The sequence below is a fragment of the Schistocerca nitens genome, chromosome 4 (genome assembly GCF_023898315.1).
Source record: "Schistocerca nitens isolate TAMUIC-IGC-003100 chromosome 4, iqSchNite1.1, whole genome shotgun sequence".
NCBI lineage: Eukaryota > Metazoa > Arthropoda > Insecta > Orthoptera > Acrididae > Schistocerca > Schistocerca nitens.
In genome coordinates, this window is record NC_064617.1 from 980,505,618 (window position 1) to 980,527,617 (window position 22,000).

At 44.9% G+C, this 22,000-nt stretch overlaps 1 protein-coding gene across 1 annotated transcript in view; it reads left to right on the forward strand.

Moving 5' to 3' along the window:
• Window positions 1–22,000, forward strand: part of LOC126252738 (uncharacterized) — a 175,975-nt gene that overhangs the window by 101,833 nt on the left and 52,142 nt on the right. Inside the window, exon 8 of the mRNA XM_049953641.1 lies at window positions 10,264–10,387. Within this exon, the coding sequence (XP_049809598.1) occupies window positions 10,264–10,387 (124 nt within the window). The remainder of the gene's footprint in view (window positions 1–10,263; window positions 10,388–22,000) is intronic.

Here is a 22,000-nt window from a genome sequence, read left to right on the forward strand (position 1 = left end):
CTTATTCTGATCAACACTAAACTCACACACAATACTTTTAGCGCAACGCAATCTGACTTTCAATAATCCCTACAAAAGAATGGCCCTGACTAACAATAACTTATGCCTTTCATGAATCACTTATCTCACAAAAATCTTTGTTACTCGAACTACTGCAATACAGCGAGCGCCAATACTGCCAGCTAAATAAAAGATTCTAACTACTGAAGGCACTAACTACTGATAGGCATAGTTAGCAAATGAAAGATTTTGATAGAGAACAAACACTGTATTTACCTTAATAGTGTTCAAAGGTCATAATATATATCAGTTCATGACATCCAGTCTTACAAATTTACACTCTCACACGTCCAGATCATCCGCTCACAAGACTCCGCCATCTCTCTCCCCACCTCCACCACTGCTGGCGGCTCACCTCCAACTGCGCAACGCTACGCGCTGTTCACAACCAACTGCCCAACACTACAATAGCGACTATTCCAACAATGCCAACCAGCCACAGACTGCACACAGCACAGCCAGTGATTTTCATACAGAGTGCTGCGTGGCGTTACCAATATGAAAACCTAAACAGCCTACTTACAACATGTTGACTCGACCACATCGTCAGTTACGATTGCAATTGGTACAGGAACATGGGGACTCGACAGTCAATGAATCGAAACGTGTCGGCTCTTCGAGTGAATCACAATTTTGCTACACTAGGTCGATGATCGTCTCCACAAACACCGTGATCGATGTGAACGACGGTCGGAAATGTGTCGCGCGCCACGATCGCAGGCTGGTTGGAGCATTATTATGCTGTGGGAGACATTGTCCTGCGCTTGCATGGGAGCTATGTTAGTAATCGATGACATGCCGATAGCTGTTAACCACCTGCGTCCCTTCACGATTGACGGCGATGCCATCTTTCAGCAGTATAATTGTCCGTGTGTCGGAGCCACAACCGTGCTACAGTGGTTTGAGAAGCATTATACGGGGTGTTCAAAAAGTCTCTCCGCAGTGCCGTATGATTGTTAGCCGCGCGTGCCGTATGCCGCAGTGAATATGCCGAAATGAAAGTCAGTGAAATACAAGTTATTAATTTATTGTTCATTTTCACTTACAAAATGGTTCAAATGGCTCTGAGCACTATGGGACTTAACATCTATGGTCATCAGTCCCCTACAACTTATAACTACTTAAACCTAACTAACCTAAGGACATCACACAACACCCAGTCATCCATTTTCACTTACAAATTTTCAAATTAAATCTTCAAAGTATCCCCCCCTGTTGTTGAACACACAATTCGATTCGTCTAATCATGTTTCCAAACACAACCTGTAACATTTTTTTCTCTAACACAAGCAGTGAAAATGGATATTGCAGTTTTCAATTAATCGAGGGATTTTGGACGGTTTTTATAGACAGTTGCTTTCGCTACACCGCAGAAGAAAAAGTCAGGTGGTGTTAGGTCAGGCGATCGTGGAGGCCAAAGTTCGTGTGAAATTATGAGATCATCAAAAATATGAGCGAGCAGCGACATGGAAACGCGACCTGTATGCGCGGTTCCACCATCTTGTTGAAAATAACCGTTCAGTTTTTCACTTAACACACGTTCTCCTATGAATAGGTACAGAATAGTACTGCACTATCTTTGTGCGTTTATTGTTTCGTTGAAAAGTACGGGACACACAATCCGACGTCTAGAAATTGCAATCCAAACTCCTATTTTCACAAATGAAGTGGTTCCTCATGAATACACAGTGGATTTGCAGTACTCCACATACGAGAATTTTGCGAGTTCATGTACCCGGAGAAATGAAACCACGCCTCATCAGTGAAAAACGTTTCATTAAGAATGTCCCTTCCATTTTGTTGAACGACATTTTTGAACCATTGACAATAATGCAGTCTCTTGCCATGATCAGCATTTTTCAGTTCTTCCCCCACTGTCACTTGTGTATGGGAAAAGTTCTAATTTTTTCCTTACAGCTGTGTAGGCAACACCGAATTCCTGAGCGAGTTTTCTAACTGACTTGTTCGGACTCATGGACATTTTATCGGAAATATCGAGTTGTTTATCCTCAGACAAAACGCTAGGACGACCACTTCTCGGTGCATCTGTCACTGAACCCGTACTTCGAAATTTGTTAATCAGATCTCGCACAGTATCGCGATGTGGGAGTGATGTCTCCGGGAAAACTGAATTAAATGTTTGACGAACTGAAACTGTGTATTTACCGCCAGCTTTGAACACCTGTTCCACTAAAAACACACGTTAGTATTTTAACAGTGATAAAAACGAAACAAACGAACAAAGGAACTAAACGTTCACGTCAACACGTAACGACACACACCAAAGATGCTACTGACGCTGGCTGAGATAAACGAAACAGTAGAATGTTGAGAGAGTCCACTAGAAGGGAAGTAACCCAGGCAGGCGAACAATCATACGGCACGCGCGGCTATTAATCATGCGGCACTGCGGGGAGACTTTCTGAACACCCCGTAGTGAACTCAGGTTCATGTCTCGGCGACCAAGTTCAACTGACGTAAATGCTACGGAACCCGTCTGGGTCGTTATCGGTCGCCATCACCGAGTACGCAAATCAGCGGCCCGTTATTTAAGCGAATTACATGAGCTCTGCGTAGACATCTAATGCCACATGCCTCCACAAACCTACCAACAAACTGTCGCATCCATCACAAGCAGAACCAGTGATTTCTTTTCCTCGGAAGACGGACAAAGAAGCTATCAAAGAGGTGGTCATAATGTTTTTCTTCATCAGTGTATCATTCAGGCCCACTTGAATTAACTGGCAAGGTGTGAGCATACGTGAAGGGTCCCCGCACATATCAATTACATACTCTGTCCACTTGCCTTTAAACATCATTTTATACCCATTTCTCTACGCGACGCATGGTAAATGCGCTCCATATAAGTATGCCAAAAGAACTGTGCTAATACCAACCACAAAGAGAGGTATATATCATCGTGCCCACCCGGTTAGCCGAGCGCTCTGCTTTCCGGAGTGGGAGCCAGCGTCTCGTCCCCGGCACGAATCCACCCGGCGGACTTGTGTCGAGGTTCCGTGAACCGGCCGGTCTGTGGATGGTTTTTAGGTGGTTTTCCATCTGCCTCGGCGAATGCGGGCTGGTTCCCCTTATTACGCCTCAGCTACACTACGTTGGCGACTGCTGCGCAAACAAGTTCTTCACGTACGCGTACACCACCATTACTCTACCACGTAAACATAGGGGTTACACTCGTCTGGTGTGAGACATTCCCTAGGGGTGTCCACTGGGGGCCGAACTGCTCAGTAACCCTGGGTTCGGAGTGCGGCGGCTGAGCGGTGAAGTGGACTGCGGTAGTCATCGTGGGGTTGTGGACCACTGCGGCTGCGGCGGGGACGGAGCCTCTCCGTCGTTTCTTGGTCCCCAGTTAACATACAATGCAATATGATACAATATATCATCGCTCCACACCCTAGTGTCACTACATTTCCTTGTTCCGGATCTACAAGAATGAGCTGCTGTTCCTCCACAGACGTTCAGTGACCCCAGCAGAGTTCAAGCGGTCATAAATGCGGAGGTTGAAAACCCGACATATTAATTTCCACTAATAGGTTTGCGGATACTTTTGGTCAGATGTTGCACACCATTTTTTCTCAGTAATATATACGTGAGTGCTACAGTTTTCATTAAACGTCATCACGATAATGGAAAATTCAGAATTAAAAAAAAAAAAAAAACTCTGGCATCGACAAAATTTCGAAGGTTTATTTGCCAGCCATTTTGCTACAAGGGCCCTAACACATTTCGAAAATCATGCATTTATACACCACTGGCCATTAACATTGCTACACCAAGAAGAAATGCAAATGATAGACGAGTATTCATTGGACAAATATATTATTCTACAAATGACATGTGATTACATTTTCACGCAATTTGGGTGCATAGAGCCTGAGAAATCAGTTCCCAGAACAACCACCTCTGGCCGTAATAACGGCCTTGATACGCCTGGGCTTTCAGTCAAACAGAGCTTGGATGGCGTGTACAGGTACAGCTGCCGATGCAGCTTCAACACGATACCACAGTTCAAGAGTAGTGACTGGCGTATTGTGACGAGCTAGTTGCTAGGCCACCATTGACCATACGTTTTCAGTTGGTGAGAGGTTTGTAGAATGTGCTGGCCAGGGCTGCAGTCGAACATTTTCTGTATCCAGAAAGGCCCTTACAGGACCTGAACCATGCGGTCGTGCATTCTCCTGCTGAAATGTCAGGTTTCGCAGGGATCGAATGAAGTGTAGAGACACGGGTCGTAACACATCTGAAATGTAACGTCCACTGTTCAAAGTGCCGTCAATGCGAACAAGAGGTGACCGAGACGTGTAACAAATGGCACCCCATACCATCACGCCGGGTGATACGCCAGTATGGCGATGACGAATACACGCTTTCAATGTGCGTTCACCGCGATGTCACCAAACACGGATGCGACCATCATGATGCTATAAACAGAATCTGGATTTATCCGAAAAAATGACGTTTTGCCATTCGTGCACCCAGGTTCCTCGTCGAGTACACCATCGCAGGCGCTCCTGTCTGTGATGCAGCGTCAAGGGTAACTGCAGCCGTGGTCTCCGAGCTGATAGTCCATGCTGCTGCAAACGGCGTCGAACTGTTCGTGCAAATGGTTGTTGTCTTGCGAACGTCCCCATCTGTTGACTCAGGGATGGAGACGTGGCTGCACGATCCGTTACAGCCATGCGGATAAGATGCCTGTCATCTCGACTGCTAGTGATACGAGGCTGTTGGGATCCAGCACGGCGATCCGTATTACCCTCCTGAACCCACCGATTCCATATTCTGCTAACAGTCATTGGATCTCGACCAACGCGAGCAGCAATGCCGCGATACGATAAACCGCAATCGCGATGGGCTACAATCTGACATTTATCAAAGTCGGAAACGTGATGGTACGCATTTCTCCTTCTTACACGAGGCATCACAACAACGTTTCACCAGGCAACGCCGGTCAACTGCTGTTTGTGTATGAGAAATCAGTTGGAAACTTTCCTCATGTCAGCACGTTGTAGGTGTCGCCACCGGCGCCAACCTTGTGTGAATGCTCTGAAAAGCTAATCATTTGCATATCACAGCATCTTCTTCCTGTCGGTTGAATTTCACGTCTGTAGCATGTCATCTTCATGGGGTACCAATTTTAATGGCCAGTAGTGTATATTATGACTTTTGAAAGTTATTAAGGTAAATACATTGTTTGTTTCCTATGAAAACCTTTCATTTGCTAACTGTGCCTATCAGTAGTTAGTGCCTTCAGTAGTTACAATCTTTTATTTAGCTGGCAGTATTGGCGCTCGTTATATTGCAGTAGTTCGAGTAACGAAGATTTTTGTGAGGTAAGTGATTCATAGAAAGTATAGGTTATTGTTAGTCAGGGCCATTCTTTTATAGGGATTATTGAAAGTCAGATTGCGTTGCGCTAGAAATATTATGCGTCAGATTTAGATTTTCACTCTGCAGCGGGGCGTGCTCTGATATGAAACTTCCTGGCAGATTAAAACTGTGTGCCGGACCGAGACTGGAACTCAGGAATTTTGCCTTTCGGGGGCCTACCAATAACACATATCAAAACAAAACTGCATCATTCTAGATCCCACTGAAGACGCGTCTGGGGGAAATAAAATACAGTGTAGCAAGAAAAGGTGGTTTTTAATTACGAAACAGATATTGTAATCATTTGTTTGTCTGTACATGTGCATCACATCTACCGATTTGTGTCCCATTCAGATAATCTGCGGTGCGTCGTTTTTTATTTTATTTATTTATTTATGCATTTATTTTACCTGGGAAGAGTAGGGCCTTCAGGCTCTCTCTTATATCTAACCAGACATACTCAGATTGAACGAATTTCAGTTTGTCCAGAACATTATGGACATACCATGTGTTCTACAGTATTAATTTTAAAGAAAAAGATAGAGATTATAGCAGTAGTACAAGGATAATTATAACAAAAAAAATAATTGTAACAATCAGGAATAATAATAACAATAGTAATGACTATGTATATGAAAGTAAATATTTTTCTTTTATGAATGTCAGTCCTATTGCTAGTTGGGAATTTTCTCGTTATGTTCTTGCAGCTTGTGAGTTATTCTCATCGAGCAGAGACATAAGACGATAGAATGGGGTGAAAGACATATACACTCCTGGAAATGGAAAAAAAGAACACACTGACACCGGTGTGTCAGACCCACCATACTTGCTCCGGACACTGCGAGAGGGCTGTACAAGCAATGATCACACGCACGGCACAGCGGACACACCAGGAACCGCGGTGTTGGCCGTCGAATGGCGCTAGCTGCGCAGCATTTGTGCACCGCCGCCGTCAGTGTCAGCCAGTTTGCCGTGGCATACGGAGCTCCATCGCAGTCTTTAACACTGGTAGCATGCCGCGACAGCGTGGACGTGAACCGTATGTGCAGTTGACGGACTTTGAGCGAGGGCGTATAGTGGGCATGCGGGAGGCCGGGTGGACGTACCGCCGAATTGCTCAACACGTGGGGCGTGAGGTCTCCACAGTACATCGATGTTGTCGCCAGTGGTCGGCGGAAGGTGCACGTGCCCGTCGACCTGGGACCGGACCGCAGCGACGCACGGATGCACGCCAAGACCGTAGGATCCTACGCAGTGCCGTAGGGGACCGCACCGCCACTTCCCAGCAAATTAGGGACACTGTTGCTCCTGGGGTATCGGCGAGGACCATTCGCAACCGTCTCCATGAAGCTGGGCTACGGTCCCGCACACCGTTAGGCCGTCTTCCGCTCACGCCCCAACATCGTGCAGCCCGCCTCCAGTGGTGACGCGACAGGCGTGAATGGAGGGACGAATGGAGACGTGTCGTCTTCAGCGATGAGAGTCGCTTCTGCCTTGGTGCCAATGATGGTCGTATGCGTGTTTGGCGCCGTGCAGGTGAGCGCCACAATCAGGACTGTATACGACCGAGGCACACAGGGCCAACACCCGGCATCATGGTGTGGGGAGCGATCTCCTACACTGGCCGTACACCACTGGTGATCGTCGAGGGGACACTGAATAGTGCACGGTACATCCAAACCGTCATCGAACCCATCGTTCTACCATTCCTAGACCGGCAAGGGAACTTGCTGTTCCAACAGGACAATGCACGTCCGCATGTATCCCGTGCCACCCAACGTGCTCTAGAAGGTGTAAGTCAACTACCCTGGCCAGCAAGGTCTCCGGATCTGTCCCCCATTGAGCATGTTTGGGACTGGATGAAGCGTCGTCTCACGCGGTCTGCACGTCCAGCACGAACGCTGGTCCAACTGAGGCGCCAGGTGGAAATGGCATGGCAAGCCGTTCCACAGGACTACATCCAGCATCTCTACGATCGTCTCCATGGGAGAATAGCAGCCTGCATTGCTGCGAAAGGTGGATATACACTGTACTAGTACCGACATTGTGCATGCTCTGTTGCCTGTGTCTATGTGCCTGTGTCTATGTGCCTGTGGTTCTGTCAGTGTGATCATGTGATGTATGTGACCCCAGGAATGTGTCAATAAAGTTTCCCCTTCCTGGGACAATGAATTCACGGTGTTCTTATTTCAATTTCCAGAGCGTAGAAGAGGTAGCTAGGTTAGAGGAAGAGAAATAGAAAGGTAAAATTCGAAGCTATGATGGAGAGGACAAAGAAAGAGATGAGAGGGGCACAACAGTGGTGGCTATACCGTCCCTAATATATAAGTTTTGAGTTCCCTCTTGAATGTTGAGTGGTTCTGGATAAGACGCAGATCACAGGGAAGCGCGTTCCATAGTCGTATGGCTGAGATGGAGAATGACACGGAGAAAGATTTTGTGTTATGTAAAGGTACAGCCAAGATGCTAGACGTATCCGATCTGGTATTGCGGTTGTGGAATGATGATAGGTGTTTAATGTGAGAAGATAAGTATTGGGGGCACCAGTGACTAAGAAATCGATTAAGTAAGCACATCGTGTGGAGGTCGCGTACCTTATGTGGGCGTATCCAACCTAACTAGGAGTATGAAGGACTGATATGATCATACAACCGTATATTGCACAAGTATCTAACGCAAGCATTCATCACTAGCTCGAGGCATCTCGAATTTTCACTATTTGTGCCGTGTTGAACTACATCACAGTAGTAAAGATTAGGCAAGACTAGTGTTTGGACTAATTTTTGTTCAACATGGGTTGGAAATATTTTTCTAAATTTTTGGATTGCAGATAGGGAGGAGAGCGATTTCCAGCAAGCTGTGACTGTTTGTTCTTCCCAGTTTAGGTGTTTATCCAAGATTATTCCAAGGCCTTTTACTGTTTTTTTGGTATGGTAGTTGGGTACTATTGAGGAGTATTTGCGGGACTGTTTCGCGAAAGTACCGGCTGATTAACTCTGGATGAGATATAAGTATGACCTGGGATTTCTTGGGGTTTAGTTTCAGACCTAGGTTCTGTGCCCATCGAGAAACAGAGCAAAGATCTGCGTTCATTTCCGCTACTGCGTCAGCAATGTTCTTGGGGCTTGCACTTATGTACATTCGTATGTCGTCGGCATATAGATGGTAGTTGCAGGAGTGAATCACTGAAGAAATATCATTAACGTACAGTGAGACGTCCCAATGGGGCACTGTTAAGTGGGGCATTCCCCAAGGGTCAGTGCTGGGGCCACTGCTGTTTCTTATTTATATAAATGATATGCCTTCTAGTATTACAGGTGATTCAAAAATATTCCTGTTTGCAGATGACACCAGCTTGGTAGTGAAGGATCTTGTGTGTAATATTGAAACGGTATCAAATAATGTAGTTCATGATATAAGTTCGTGGCTTATGGAAAATAATTTGATGCTAAATCACAGTAAGACTCAGTTTTTACAGTTTCTAGCTCACAATTCAACAAGATCCGATATTTTGATCAGACAGAATGGGCATAATATAAGCGAGATGGAACAGTTCAAGTTCCTAGGCGTTCAGATAGATTGTAAGCTTTTGTGGAAAGCCCAGAATCTTGTTCAGAAACTAAATGCTGCTTTATTTACCATTAGAACAGTATCTGAAATAAGTGACAGTTCAACACGAAAAGTAGTCTACTTCGCATATTTTCATACGCTTGTGTCATATGGTATTATTTTTTTGGGTAATTCCTCTGATTCAAAAAGGGGATTTTTGGCTCAAAAATGGGCTGTTCGAGCTATATGTGGTGTAAGTTCGAGAACCTCTTGTCGACCCCTATTCAATAGTCTGGAAATTCTGACATTGCTCTCACAGTATATATTTTCTTTAATGTCGTTTGTTGTTAGCAATATTAGCTTATTCCCAAGAGTTAGCAGCTTTCACTCAGTTAATACTAGGCAGAAATCAAATCTGCATGTGGAATGCACTTCCTTGACTCTTGTGCAGAAAGGAGTGCAGTATTCTGCTGCAATCATTTTCAATAAGCTACCACAAGAACTCAAAAATCTTAGCAGTAGCCCGAACGCTTTTAAGTCTCAACTGAAGAGTTTCCTCACAGCTCACTCTATTCTGTCGAGGAGCTCCTGGAAGTGCTGAAAAATTAAGCAAATTCCAGTATTACATTGTTGATTTTCTTTATTTAAATTTACGACTTGTCGCCTGAATATGTTTCTTATATTTCATTTTATCTGTTTCTACAATCGTGTTATAATTTCATGTATTGACTCGTTCCATGACCATGGAGACTTCTCCTTAATTTGGTCCGACGGAACGATAAATAAATAAAAAAAATAATGGACCAAGGACGGAGCCTTGGGGAACTCCAGAGCGCACGTTTTTCCATGATGACTTCTCTGACCCACAAATGACTTGTTGACTTCTGTTTTTGAGGTGGCTGTCGAACCAGTGTATTGCGCTGTTTGAGAAATTCAGCTGTTTCATTTTAATTAGTAATATATCAAAGTCAACTGTATCAATAGCCTTACTAAAGTGAAGCAGTGTTAGGATGGTAGCTTCACGTCTGTCCATAGCATGTTTGCTTTGATTAATGCAGTTGCTGTACTACGGTGCTTTCGGAAACCTGACTGATATTTAGGATGGGTGTTATGAGTTTTGGTCTTGGAGTGTAATTTGTTTGTGTTGACTTTATCAAAAGCTTCTTCGAAGTCGACGAGCGTGGTGTTGTTGGTTGCCGGCAGGACCTGAACCCGCTGCACGGTGCGTGCGGCCGCGGGCTGTGCGTGAGCGCGCTGCGTGCGGCGGAGGCGGCGCCGGCACGCATGCTGCCCTTCGACACGCCCCCACACCTGCGGCTCGCCGTCTCCTTCGGCTTCCACTTCTTCTCGGCGGGCCGGCTGTTCGCGCCGGGCGTCTACCGCCGCTACTTCCGTGAGTCAGCACCTCCATTACGCTCCTAATGTGACGGCGGCAGCCCGTCATTAGCGTCGGCGGCGAAGGCGGAGCGCTCACGCGCACGCGCGCTCACTCACTCGCGCCTCAGCCATCCGTGTTCAGACGCACGCGCTACTCGCTGCAGCTGCCGGAGATTTCTTCTTACGCTATGATGGATTACTCCGTCTCTCACCGTAGCCACTAAGGAACGCTTCGTTACGTAGCAGACAGTCGTTTGCACGACCGACGGAATCGATCTACCTCTGGATGTGCAGCAGCATGGATCGACTTGTTTGGGTGTCCTCAGTTGCGAAACTGCGATAGTCAAAATAAAGGTTTCATATTGTCGAAACACTGGTAGAAGCCGACCTCGGGGAAGACCAGTTCCGATTCCGTAGAAACATTGGAACACGTGAGGCAATACTGACCCTACGATTTATCTTAGAAAATAGATTAAGGAAAGGCAAATCTACGTTTCTAGCATTTGTAGACGTAGAGAAAGATTTTGACAATGTTGACTGGAATACTCTCTTTCAAATTTTGAACGTGGCAGGGGTAAAATACAGGGCGCGAAAGGCTATTTACAATTTGTACAGAAACCAGATGGCGGTTATAAGAGTCGAGGGACATGAAAGTGAAGCAGCGGTTGGGAAGGGAGTCAGACAGGGTTGTAGCCTCTCCCCGATGTTCTTCAATCTGTATATTGAGCAAGCAGTAAAGGAAACAGAAGAAAAATTCGGAGTAGGTATTAAAATCAATGTAGAAGAAATAAAAACTTTGAGGCTCGCCGATGACATTGTAATTCTGTCAGAGACAGCAAAGGACTTGGAAGAGCAGTTGAACGAAATGGATAGTGTCTTGAAAGGAGGATATAAGATGAACATCAACAAAAGCAAACGAGGATAATGGAATGTAGTCGAATTATATCGGGTGACGCTGAGGGAATTAGATTAGGAAATGAGACACTTAAAGTAGTAAAGGAGTTTTGCTATTTGGGGAGCAAAATAACTGACGATGGTCGAAGTAGAGAGAATATAAAATGTAGACTGGCAATGGCAAGGAAAGCGTTTCTGAAGAAGGGAAATTTGTTAACATTGAGTATAGATTTAAGTGTCAGGAAGTCGTTTCTGAAAGTATTTTTATGGAGTGTAGCCATGTATGGAAGTGAAACATGGACGATAAATAGCTTGGACAAGAAGAGAATAGAAGCTTTTGAAATGTGGTGCTACTGAAGAATGCTGAAGATTAAATGGGTAGATCACATAACTAATGAGGAGATATTGAATAGAATTGGGGAGGAGTTTGTGGCACAACTTGACAAGAAGAAGGGACCGGTTGGTAGGACATGTTCTGAGGCATCAGGGGATCTCAAATTTAGCATTGGAGGGCAGCGAGGAGGGTAAAAATCGTAGAGGGCGACCAAGAGATGAATACACTAAGCAGTTTCAGAAGGATGTAGGTTGCAGTAAGTACTGGGCGATGAAGAAGCTTGCACAGGATAGAGTAGCATGGAGAACTGCATCAAACCAGTCTCAGGACTGAAGACCACAACAACAACATAGATTAGTACTTGTTCCATAGATCATGAATACGACACTTCGTAATGATGTGGAACGTGTCAGGTTAATAAAAGGTGTCTATACAAGATATTACATTACACAAAATATTACATAACACTTAATATTTTAATTTTTGTTAATTTTTTTTAGTGTGGTTGGGGTAATTACCCACTTACTATATCCAAAAATTCACCTAATGAGTAGAAGGAGTTGCCATTAAGAAAGTCTTTTAATTTGCTTTTAAATGCCATATGGCTATCTGTCAGACGTTTGATGCTATTAGGTAAGTGACCAAAGACTTTTGTGGCAGCATAACGCACCCCTTTTGAGTCAAAGTTAGATTTAACCTTGACTAGGGAAGATTATCCGTTCTCCTAGTGTTGTAGCCATGTACGCTGCTATTGCTTTTGGATTCGTTCGGATTGTTAATAACAAATTTCATGAGTGAACGTATATATTGTGAGGCTACAGTGAAGATCTCTAGCTCTTTAAATAAGTGTCTGCAGGATGATCTTGGATGAACTCCAGCAATTATTCTGGTTACACGCTCTTGTGCGATGAACACTCTTTTACTCAACGATGAGTTACCTCAGAATATCATGCCATACGAAAGCAGAGAATGAAAATAGGCGTGGTAAGCTAATTTACTCAGATGTATATCGCCAAAATTTGCAATGACCCTAATAGCATAAGTAGCTGAACTCAAACGTTTCAGCAGATCCTCAGTGTGTTTTTTCCAGTTCAACCCCTCATCAATGCATACACCTAGAAATTTTGAAGCCACGCGGGATTAGCCGAGCGGTCTGAGGCGCTGCAGTCGTGGACTGTGCGGCTGGTCCCGTCGGATGTTCTAGTCCTCCCTCGGGCATGGATGTGTGTGTTTGTTCTTAGGATAATTTAGGTTAAGTAGTGTGTAAGCTTAGGGACTGATGACCTTAGCAGTTAAGTCCCATAAGATTTCACACACATTTGAACATTTTTGAAATTTTGAATATTCTACCTCAGCTACCGATTTCTGATCGAAGTCTATATTTATTAATGGTGTCATCCCATTTACTGTGTGGAACTGTATATACTGTGTTTTGTCAAAGTTTAATGAGAGCCCATTTGCACAGAACCACTTAATGATTTTCTGAGAAACATCGTTTACAATTTCTCCAGTTAATTCTTGTCTGTTCGGTGTGTTAGCTATACTTGTATCATCGGCAAAAAGTACCAGCTTTGCATCTTTGTGAATATAGAATGGCAAGTCATTAACATACAGGCTGAGTCATCTAACGTTACCGCAGGATATATTTCGTAAACCACATCAAATACTGACGAACCGATTCCACAGACGGAGCGTGAGGAGAGGGGCTAGTGTAATTGTTTAATACAAACCATACAAAAATGCACGGAAGTATGTTTTTTAACACAAACCTACGTTTTTTTAAATGGAACCCCGTTAGTTTTGTTAGCACATCTGAACACATAAACAAATACGTAATCAGTGCCGTTTGTTGCATTGTAAAATGTTAATTACATCCAGAGATATTGTAACCTAAAGTTGACGCTTGAGTACCACTCCTCCGCTGTTCGATCGTGTATATCGGAGAGCACCGAATTACGTAGGGATCGAAAGGGAACGGTGATGGACCTTAGGTACAGAAGAGACAGGAACAGCACATTACGTCCACATGCTAACACCTTTTTATTGGTCTTTTTCACTGACGCACATGTACATTACCATGAGGGGTGAGGTACACGTACACACGTGGTTTCCGTTTTCAATTACGGAGTGGAATAGAGTGTGTCCCGACATGTCAGGCCAATAGATGTTCAATGTGGTGGCCATCATTTGCTGCACGCAATTGCAATCTCTGGCGTAATGAATGTCGTACACGCCGCAGTACATCTGGTGTAATGTCGCCGCAGGCTGCCACAATACGTTGTTTCATATCCTTTCGGGTTGTAAGCACATCACGGTACACATTCTCCTTTAACATACCCTACAGAAAGAAGTCCAGAGGTGTAAGATCAGGAGAACGGGCTGGCCAATTTATTCGTTATCCACGTCCTATGAAACGCCCGTCAAACATCCTGTCAAGGGTCAGCCTAGTGTTAATTGCGGAATGTGCAGGTGCACCATCATGCTGATACATACGTCGACGCGTTTCCAGGGGGACATTTTCGAGCAACGTTGGCAGATCATTCTGTAGAAACGCGATGTATGTTGCAGTGCTCTCCGATACACACGATCCAACAGTGGAGGAGTGGTACTCAAGCGTCAACTTTAGGTTACAATATCTCCGGATGTAATTAACATTTTACAATGCAACAAACGGCACTGATTACGTATTTGTTTATATGTTCAGATGTGCTAACTAAACTAACGGGGTTCCATTAAAAAAAACGTTGGTTTGTGTTAAAAACATACTTCCGTCCATTTTTGTATGGTTTGTATTAAACAATTACACTAGCCCCTCTCCTCACGTTCGGTCTGTGGAATCGGTTCGTCAGTATTTGATGTGATTTACGAAATATATCCAGCGGTAACATTAGGTGACGCACCCTGTATATACACTCCTGGAAATTGAAATAAGAACACCGTGAATTCATTGTCCCAGGAAGGGGAAACTTTATTGACACATTCCTGGGGTCACATACATCACATGATCACACTGACAGAACCACAGGCACATAGACACAGGCAACAGAGCATGCACAATGTCGGCACTAGTACAGTGTATATCCACCTTTCGCAGCAATGCAGGCTGCTATTCTCCCATGGAGACGATCGTAGAGATGCTGGATGTAGTCCTGTGGAACGGCTTGCCATGCCATTTCCACCTGGCGCCTCAGTTGGACCAGCGTTCGTGCTGGACGTGCAGACCGCGTGAGACGACGCTTCATCCAGTCCCAAACATGCTCAATGGGGGACAGATCCGGAGATCTTGCTGGCCAGGGTAGTTGACTTACACCTTCTAGAGCACGTTGGGTGGCACGGGATACATGCGGACGTGCATTGTCCTTTTGGAACAGCAAGTTCCCTTGCCGGTCTAGGAATGGTAGGACGATGGGTTCGATGACGGTTTGGATGTACCGTGCACTATTCAGTGTCCCCTCGACGATCACCAGTGGTGTACGGCCAGTGTAGGAGATCGCTCCCCACACCATGATGCCGGGTGTTGGCCCTGTGTGCCTCGGTCGTATGCAGTCCTGATTGTGGCGCTCACCTGCACGGCGCCAAACACGCATACGACCATCATTGGCACCAAGGCAGAAGCGACTCTCATCGCTGAAGACGACACGTCTCCATTCGTCCCTCCATTCACGCCTGTCGCGACACCACTGGAGGCGGGCTGCACGATGTTGGGGCGTGAGCGGAAGACGGCCTAACGGTGTGCGGGACCGTAGCCCAGCTTCATGGAGACGGTTGCGAATGGTCCTCGCCGATACCCCAGGAGCAACAGTGTCCCTAATTTGCTGGGAAGTGGCGGTGCGGTCCCCTACGGCACTGCGTAGGATCCTACGGTCTTGGCGTGCATCCGTGCGTCGCTGCGGTCCGGTCCCAGGTCGACGGGCACGTGCACCTTCCGCCGACCACTGGCGACAACATCGATGTACTGTGGAGACCTCACGCCCCACGTGTTGAGCAATTCGGCGGTACGTCCACCCGGCCTCCCGCATGCCCACTATACGCCCTCGCTCAAAGTCCGTCAACTGCACATACGGTTCACGTCCACGCTGTCGCGGCATGCTACCAGTGTTAAAGACTGCGATGGAGCTCCGTATGCGACGGCAAACTGGCTGACACTGACGGCGGCGGTGCACAAATGCTGCGCAGCTAGCGCCATTCGACGGCCAACACCGCGGTTCCTGGTGTGTCCGCTGTGCCGTGCGTGTGATCATTGCTTGTACAGCCCTCTCGCAGTGTCCGGAGCAAGTATGGTGGGTCTGACACACCGGTGTCAATGTGTTCTTTTTTCCATTTCCAGGAGTGTATATTGAATAGAATTGGCGAGAAGAGGAGTTTGTGGCACAACCTGACAAGAAGAAGGGACCGGTTGGTAGGACATGTTCTGAGGCATCAAGGGATCACCAATTTAGCATTGGAGGGCAGCGTGGAGGGTAAAAATCGTAGAGGGAGACCAAGAGATGAATACACTAAGCAGATTCGGAAGGATGTAGGTTGCAGTAAGTACTCGGAAATTAAGAAGCTTGCACAGGATAGGGTAGCATGGAGAGCTGCATCAAAGCAGTCTCAGGACTGAAGACCACAACAACAACAACAACAACAACAAGAACAGCAGAGGACTTAAGACCGAACCTTGCGGCACCCCATTCTTGATTGTTCCCCAGTTTGAGAAATCACCACTTTTTTGCAGATTATGTGAACTGCTTATTTCAACTTTCTGCACTCTTCCAGTTAGGTATGATTTAAACCATTTGATCGCTGTCCCATTCATACCACAGTACTTGAGCTTATCTAGAAGTATTCCATGATTCACACAATCAAAAGCCTTTGATAGATCACAAAAAATCCCAACGGGTGACTTCCGCTTACTCAGAGCATTTAATATTTCATTAGTCAAAGTATATATAGCATTTTACGTTGAGAAACCCTTCTGGAAACCACACTGACATTTTGTTAAAACTTTATTTTTACAAAGGTGTGAAGCTACTCTACAATACATTACTTTTTCAAGAATTTTGGATAAGGCAGTCAGAAGAGAGATTGGGCAGTATTTGCTGACATAAGACGTATCCCCTTTTTTATGCAGTGGTTTAACAATGGCATACTTCAGTCTCTCTGGGAAAATACCCTGCTTCAGAGAGCATAAATGTTGCATAATGTCGAAACTTTAGTGCAGAACATTGTGATCCAGAAATACTCACAAGGAATGCAGAGTAATGAAATTTGGGGAATACATTTGGCTAGGAAACATGTTTAAGTGATTAACATTGCAAGATCACAGGTTAAAGTAAGCGCGAGATGGTCCACTGCAAATGTGAAATTTGGTACATTAATAGGCGGTGAAATGTTAAATACAAACTTGCAAACGTGCATGCATTGTGTTCGAATATTATGAATTACGGTCTATTGACACACAGTCAACATAGGTTTAGAAAACATCATTTATTTTTACATTTTTATGCAGCGTTCCTGTGAAACACAACTAGTCTTTATTCACATGAAGTGCTGACTGCTATTGACAAGGGATTTCATATCGATTCCGTATTCCTGGATTTCCGGAAGGCTTTTGACACTGTACCACACAAGCGGCTTATAGTGAAATTGCGTGCTTATGGAATATCGTCTCAGTTATGTGACTGGATTTCTGATTTCCTGTCAGAGAGGTCACAGTTCGCAGTAATTGACCGAAAGTCATCGAGTAAACCAGAAGTGATTTCTGGCGTTCCCGAACGTTGTGTTATAGGCCCTTTGCTGTTCCTCATCTATATAAACGGTTTGGGAGACAATCTGAGCAGCCGTCTTCGGTTGTTTGCAGATGACGCTGTCGTTCGTTGACTAATAAAGTCAGCAGAAGATCAAAACAACGTGCAAAACGATTTAGAAAAGATATCTGAATGGTGGGAAATGTGTCAGTTGACCCTGAATAACGAAAAGTGGGAGGTCATCCACATGACTGATAAAACGAAGCCGGCTGGGTGGCCGAGCGGTTCTAGGTGCTACAGTCTGGAACCGTGCGACCGCTACAGTCGCGGGTTGGAATCTTGCCTCGCGCATGGATTTGTGTTACGTCCTTAGGTTAGTTAGGTTTAAGTAGTTCTAAGTTCTAGGGGACTGATGACCTCAGCAGTTAAGTCCCATAGTGCTCACAGCCATTTGAACCATTTGATAAAACGAACTCGTTAAATTTCGGTTAGACGATAAATCAGTCCAATCTAAAAGCCGTAAATTGAACTAAATACCTAGGTATTACAATTACGAACAACTTAAATTGGAAGGAACACATAGAAAATGTTGTGGCGAAGGCTAGCCAAAGACTGCGTTTTATTGGCAGGACACCTAGAAAATGTAACAGATCTACTAAGGAGACTGCCTACACTACGCTTGCCCGTCTTCTTTTAGAATACTGCTGCGTGGTGTGGGATCCTCACCAGATAGGACTGACGGAGTGCATCGAAAAAGTTCAAAGAATTGCAGCACGTTTTGTATTATCGCGAAATATGGGAGAGAGTGTCACAGAAATGATACAGGATTTGGGCTGGACATCATTAGAAGAAAGGCGTTTTTCGTTGCGACGGAATCTTCTCACGAAATTCCAATCACCAACTTTCTCCTCCGAATACGAAAATATTTTGTTGACACCGACCTACATAGGGCGGAAGGATCACCACGATAAAATAAGGGAAATCAGAGCTCGTACGGAAAGATATAGGTGTTCATTCTTTCCACGCGCTATACGAGATTGGAATAATAGAGAATTGTGAAGGTGATTCGATGAACCCTCTGCCAGGCACTTGAATGTGATTTGCAGAGTGTCCATGTAGATGTAGATGTAGATGCATTGTGCTGTGCAGGTTCTGGACGTCAGTTTGTGAGATGGAATTCCACGCCTGCTGGGCTTGTTCGGTCAATCAGTTAATGCTGTTTGTGGATGCCGCTGGAGTTTTCGGCTGGTGATGTCCCACATATGCTCGATTGGAAACAGGTCTGGTGATCGATCACGTCAGGGTAACGTGTCGCCACTCTGTAGAGTATTTGCGTTACAACAGCGGTATGTGTGCGAACTTTATCCTGTTGGAAAACACCCTCTGGAATGCTGCTCATTAATGGCAGCAGAACAGGTCGAAGCACCAGACTTATATATAAAATTGCAGTCAGAGTGCAAGGGATGACCACGAGGGTGCTGCTGCCATCATAGGAAATCGAGAATGAGATTTTCACTCTGCAGCGGAGTGTGCGCTGATATGAAACTTCCTGGCAGACTAAAACTGTGTGCCCGACCGAGACTCGAACTCGGGACCTTTGGCTTTCGCGGGCAAGTGCTCTACCAATTGAGCTACCGAAGCACGACTCACGCCCGGTCCTCACAGCTTTACTTCCGCCAGTATCTCGTCTCCTACCTTCCAAACTTTAGAGAAGCTCTCCTGCGAACCTTGCAGGACTAGCACTCCTGAGAGAAAGGATATTCCGGAGACATGGCTTAGCCACAGCCTGGGGGAAGTTTCCAGAATGAGATGTTCACTCTGCAGCGGAGTGTGCGTTGATATGAAACTCCCTGGCAGATTAAAAGCTGTGAGGACGGGCCGTGAGTCGTTTCGGTAGCTCAGATGGTAGAGCACTTGCCCGCGAAAGGCAAAGGTCCCGAGTTCGAGTCTCGGTGCGGCACACAGTTTTAATCTGCCAGGAAGTTTCATATCGACATCTACATCTAAATGGATACTGTGCAAATCACATTTAAGAGCCTGGCAGAGGGTTCATCGAACCACCTTCACAGGTCTCTATTATTCCAATCTCCTACAGCGCACGGAAAGAATGAACACCTGTATTTTTCCGTACGAGCTCTGATTTCCCTGATTTCATCGTGGTGATCGTTCCTCCCTATGTAGGTCGGTGTCAACAAAATATATTAGCATTCGGAGGAGAAAGTTGGTGATTGTAATTTCGTGAGAAGATTCCGTCGTAACGAAAAACGCCTTCCTTTAAAGGTTTCCAGCCCAAATCCTGTATCATTTCTGTGGCACTCTCTCCCACGTTTCGCGATAATATAAAACGTGCTGCCTTTGTTTGAACATTTTCGATGTACTCCGTCAGTCCTATCTGCTAAGGATCCCACACCGTGCAGCAGTATTCTAGAAGAGGACGGTCAAGCGTAGTGTAGGCAGTCTCCTTAGTAGGTCTGTTACATTTTCTAAGTGTCCTGCCAATAAAACGCAGTCTTTGGTTAGCCGTCCCCACAACATTTTCTCTGTGGTCCTTCCGATTTAAGTTGTTCGTAATTGTAATGGCTAAATATTTAGTTGATTTTACGGCTTTTAGATTAGACTGATTTATCGTGTAACAAAAGTTTAAAGAGTTCCTTTTAGCATTAATGTGGATGACCTCAGACTTTTCGTTTTTTAGGGTCAACTGCCACTTTTCGCACCATTCAGATACTTTTTTATAAATCGTTTTGGAGTTTGTTTTGATCTTCTGATGACTTCATTAGTCTATAAACGACAACGTCATATGCAGGCAACCGAAGACGGCTGCTCAGATTGTATCCTAAATCGTTTATACAGATAAGGAACAGCAAAGGGCCTGTAACACTACCTTGGGGAACGCCTGAAATCACTTCTGTTTTACTCGATGACTTTCCGTCAATTACTACGAACTGTGACCTACCTCAGATGGTAGCACACTCCGCTGCAAGACAGGAACTTTCATTCAGTGGGGTTTTGATAATTGCGTCTTTTTTGTCTTAAAGGCGTTCTTGACCATGTCCAATCTCAAATCTAACTTACGCTCACGTCCCTTACAGCGAATATTTAAATCAAACCTGATTTTCATAGTCATACTGGCGCTAGCAGCGCCACTGTTATACTACTGGCGCGAAATGTGAATAACAACTCGTTCTTGGTGTTGCGATATCTTTTCCGTCAGTGCACGTCATGGTATCAACACACTGGTTTGTTTGTAACGTAATTCTACAGGAAATAGTCCATTTTTCTACCGTGAGGGAGCAGTATGTGCAGACTATGGCAACTGTGTCACCAGTAAATATTGCAGTACTTGTGCTGTGTGTCATTACGAGATTTCTGCTGCTTTAGGGAGGTTCGAACAACAATAACGTACGATGACAGGCTGTTTGTAGTCATTCTAATGGGGCAGGGAATGAGACGGACGGGCGTCGCAGCGAATGTCGCTGTGAATCAAAGGGATGTCTCTAGAATCTGGAACAAGTTTCTATCGATAGAATCAGTTGAGAATCGTCACAGAAGCATCTGCAGAAGAACGACAACAGGTGTGAGGGCCGGGTATCTGCGTATAACAGCAAGTACAAACCCTGAGCACAATGCTACACGTCTACGGTGGCGGTTTGAAGCAGGTACATGATTGCAGGTGCCACTACAAACACTCCTTAACCAGGTAATGTGTGTCACAGGAGCCGGAGATGTGCTGATTAGATTACATTAGTTTTTCTTTCCATAGATCCGTGCCGAGGAGATCCTCGTGGATGTGGAACATGTCACATTTTTTTTTAAAGCTGAAATAACAATACTAATAGTATGAGTATATACACTACATCATTTTTTAAGTTGAAATAACAATTCTAATAGTAGGAGTATATAGAATACATCATTTGTTTCTATTAAAAAATACGTCAGTGGAGTAGAAGGAGTTAGCCACTAGTAAGTCTTTCAGGCTCCTTTTAAACTCATCTTTATTTGTAACTAAATTTTTTATATTTGCTGACAAATTATTGAAGATGAGTGTTCCTGAGTGGTGGACCCCTTTTTGAACTAAAGTAAGTGCTTTTAAGTCCTTGTGCCGATCATTTTTGTTCCTGGTATTGTATGTATGAACTGAGCTGTTTATTGGAAAAAGAGATATATTATTTAGGACAAATTTCATTAAGGAGTAAATATACTGAGAGGCAGTAGTTAGTATACCCAGAGCTTTGAAGAGGTTTCTACAGGACGTCCGTGAATTTACTCCACAAATAATACATATTACACGCTTTTGGACTCTGAAAACTTTTGTTTGGCTTGAAGAGTTACCCCAAAATACGAGGGGCGTTCAGAAAGTAAGCTCCGATCGGTCGCGAAATGGAAACGACTATGAAAAAGCGATAAAGCTTTGCACAGATGTGTTGGGTAGTGTCTCTAGTATAACCCCAGCTAGCATCACGTCGCTCTTCTCATTTCTGAGCTCGCAGTGAGTGCGTAAAGATGTCTAGAAAATAGTGTCTGCCGCCAAGTACGAGGGCCTGGTGAGAAATTTCGCCTGAAGCTATGCAGCTAACATTACATAACTGTCGTGCTGTTTCTTCTTCAAGACAATTCTCAGCCGCATTCTGCAGGGGCAATGAAGATGCTCCTGCATCGTTTTCAAATGGAA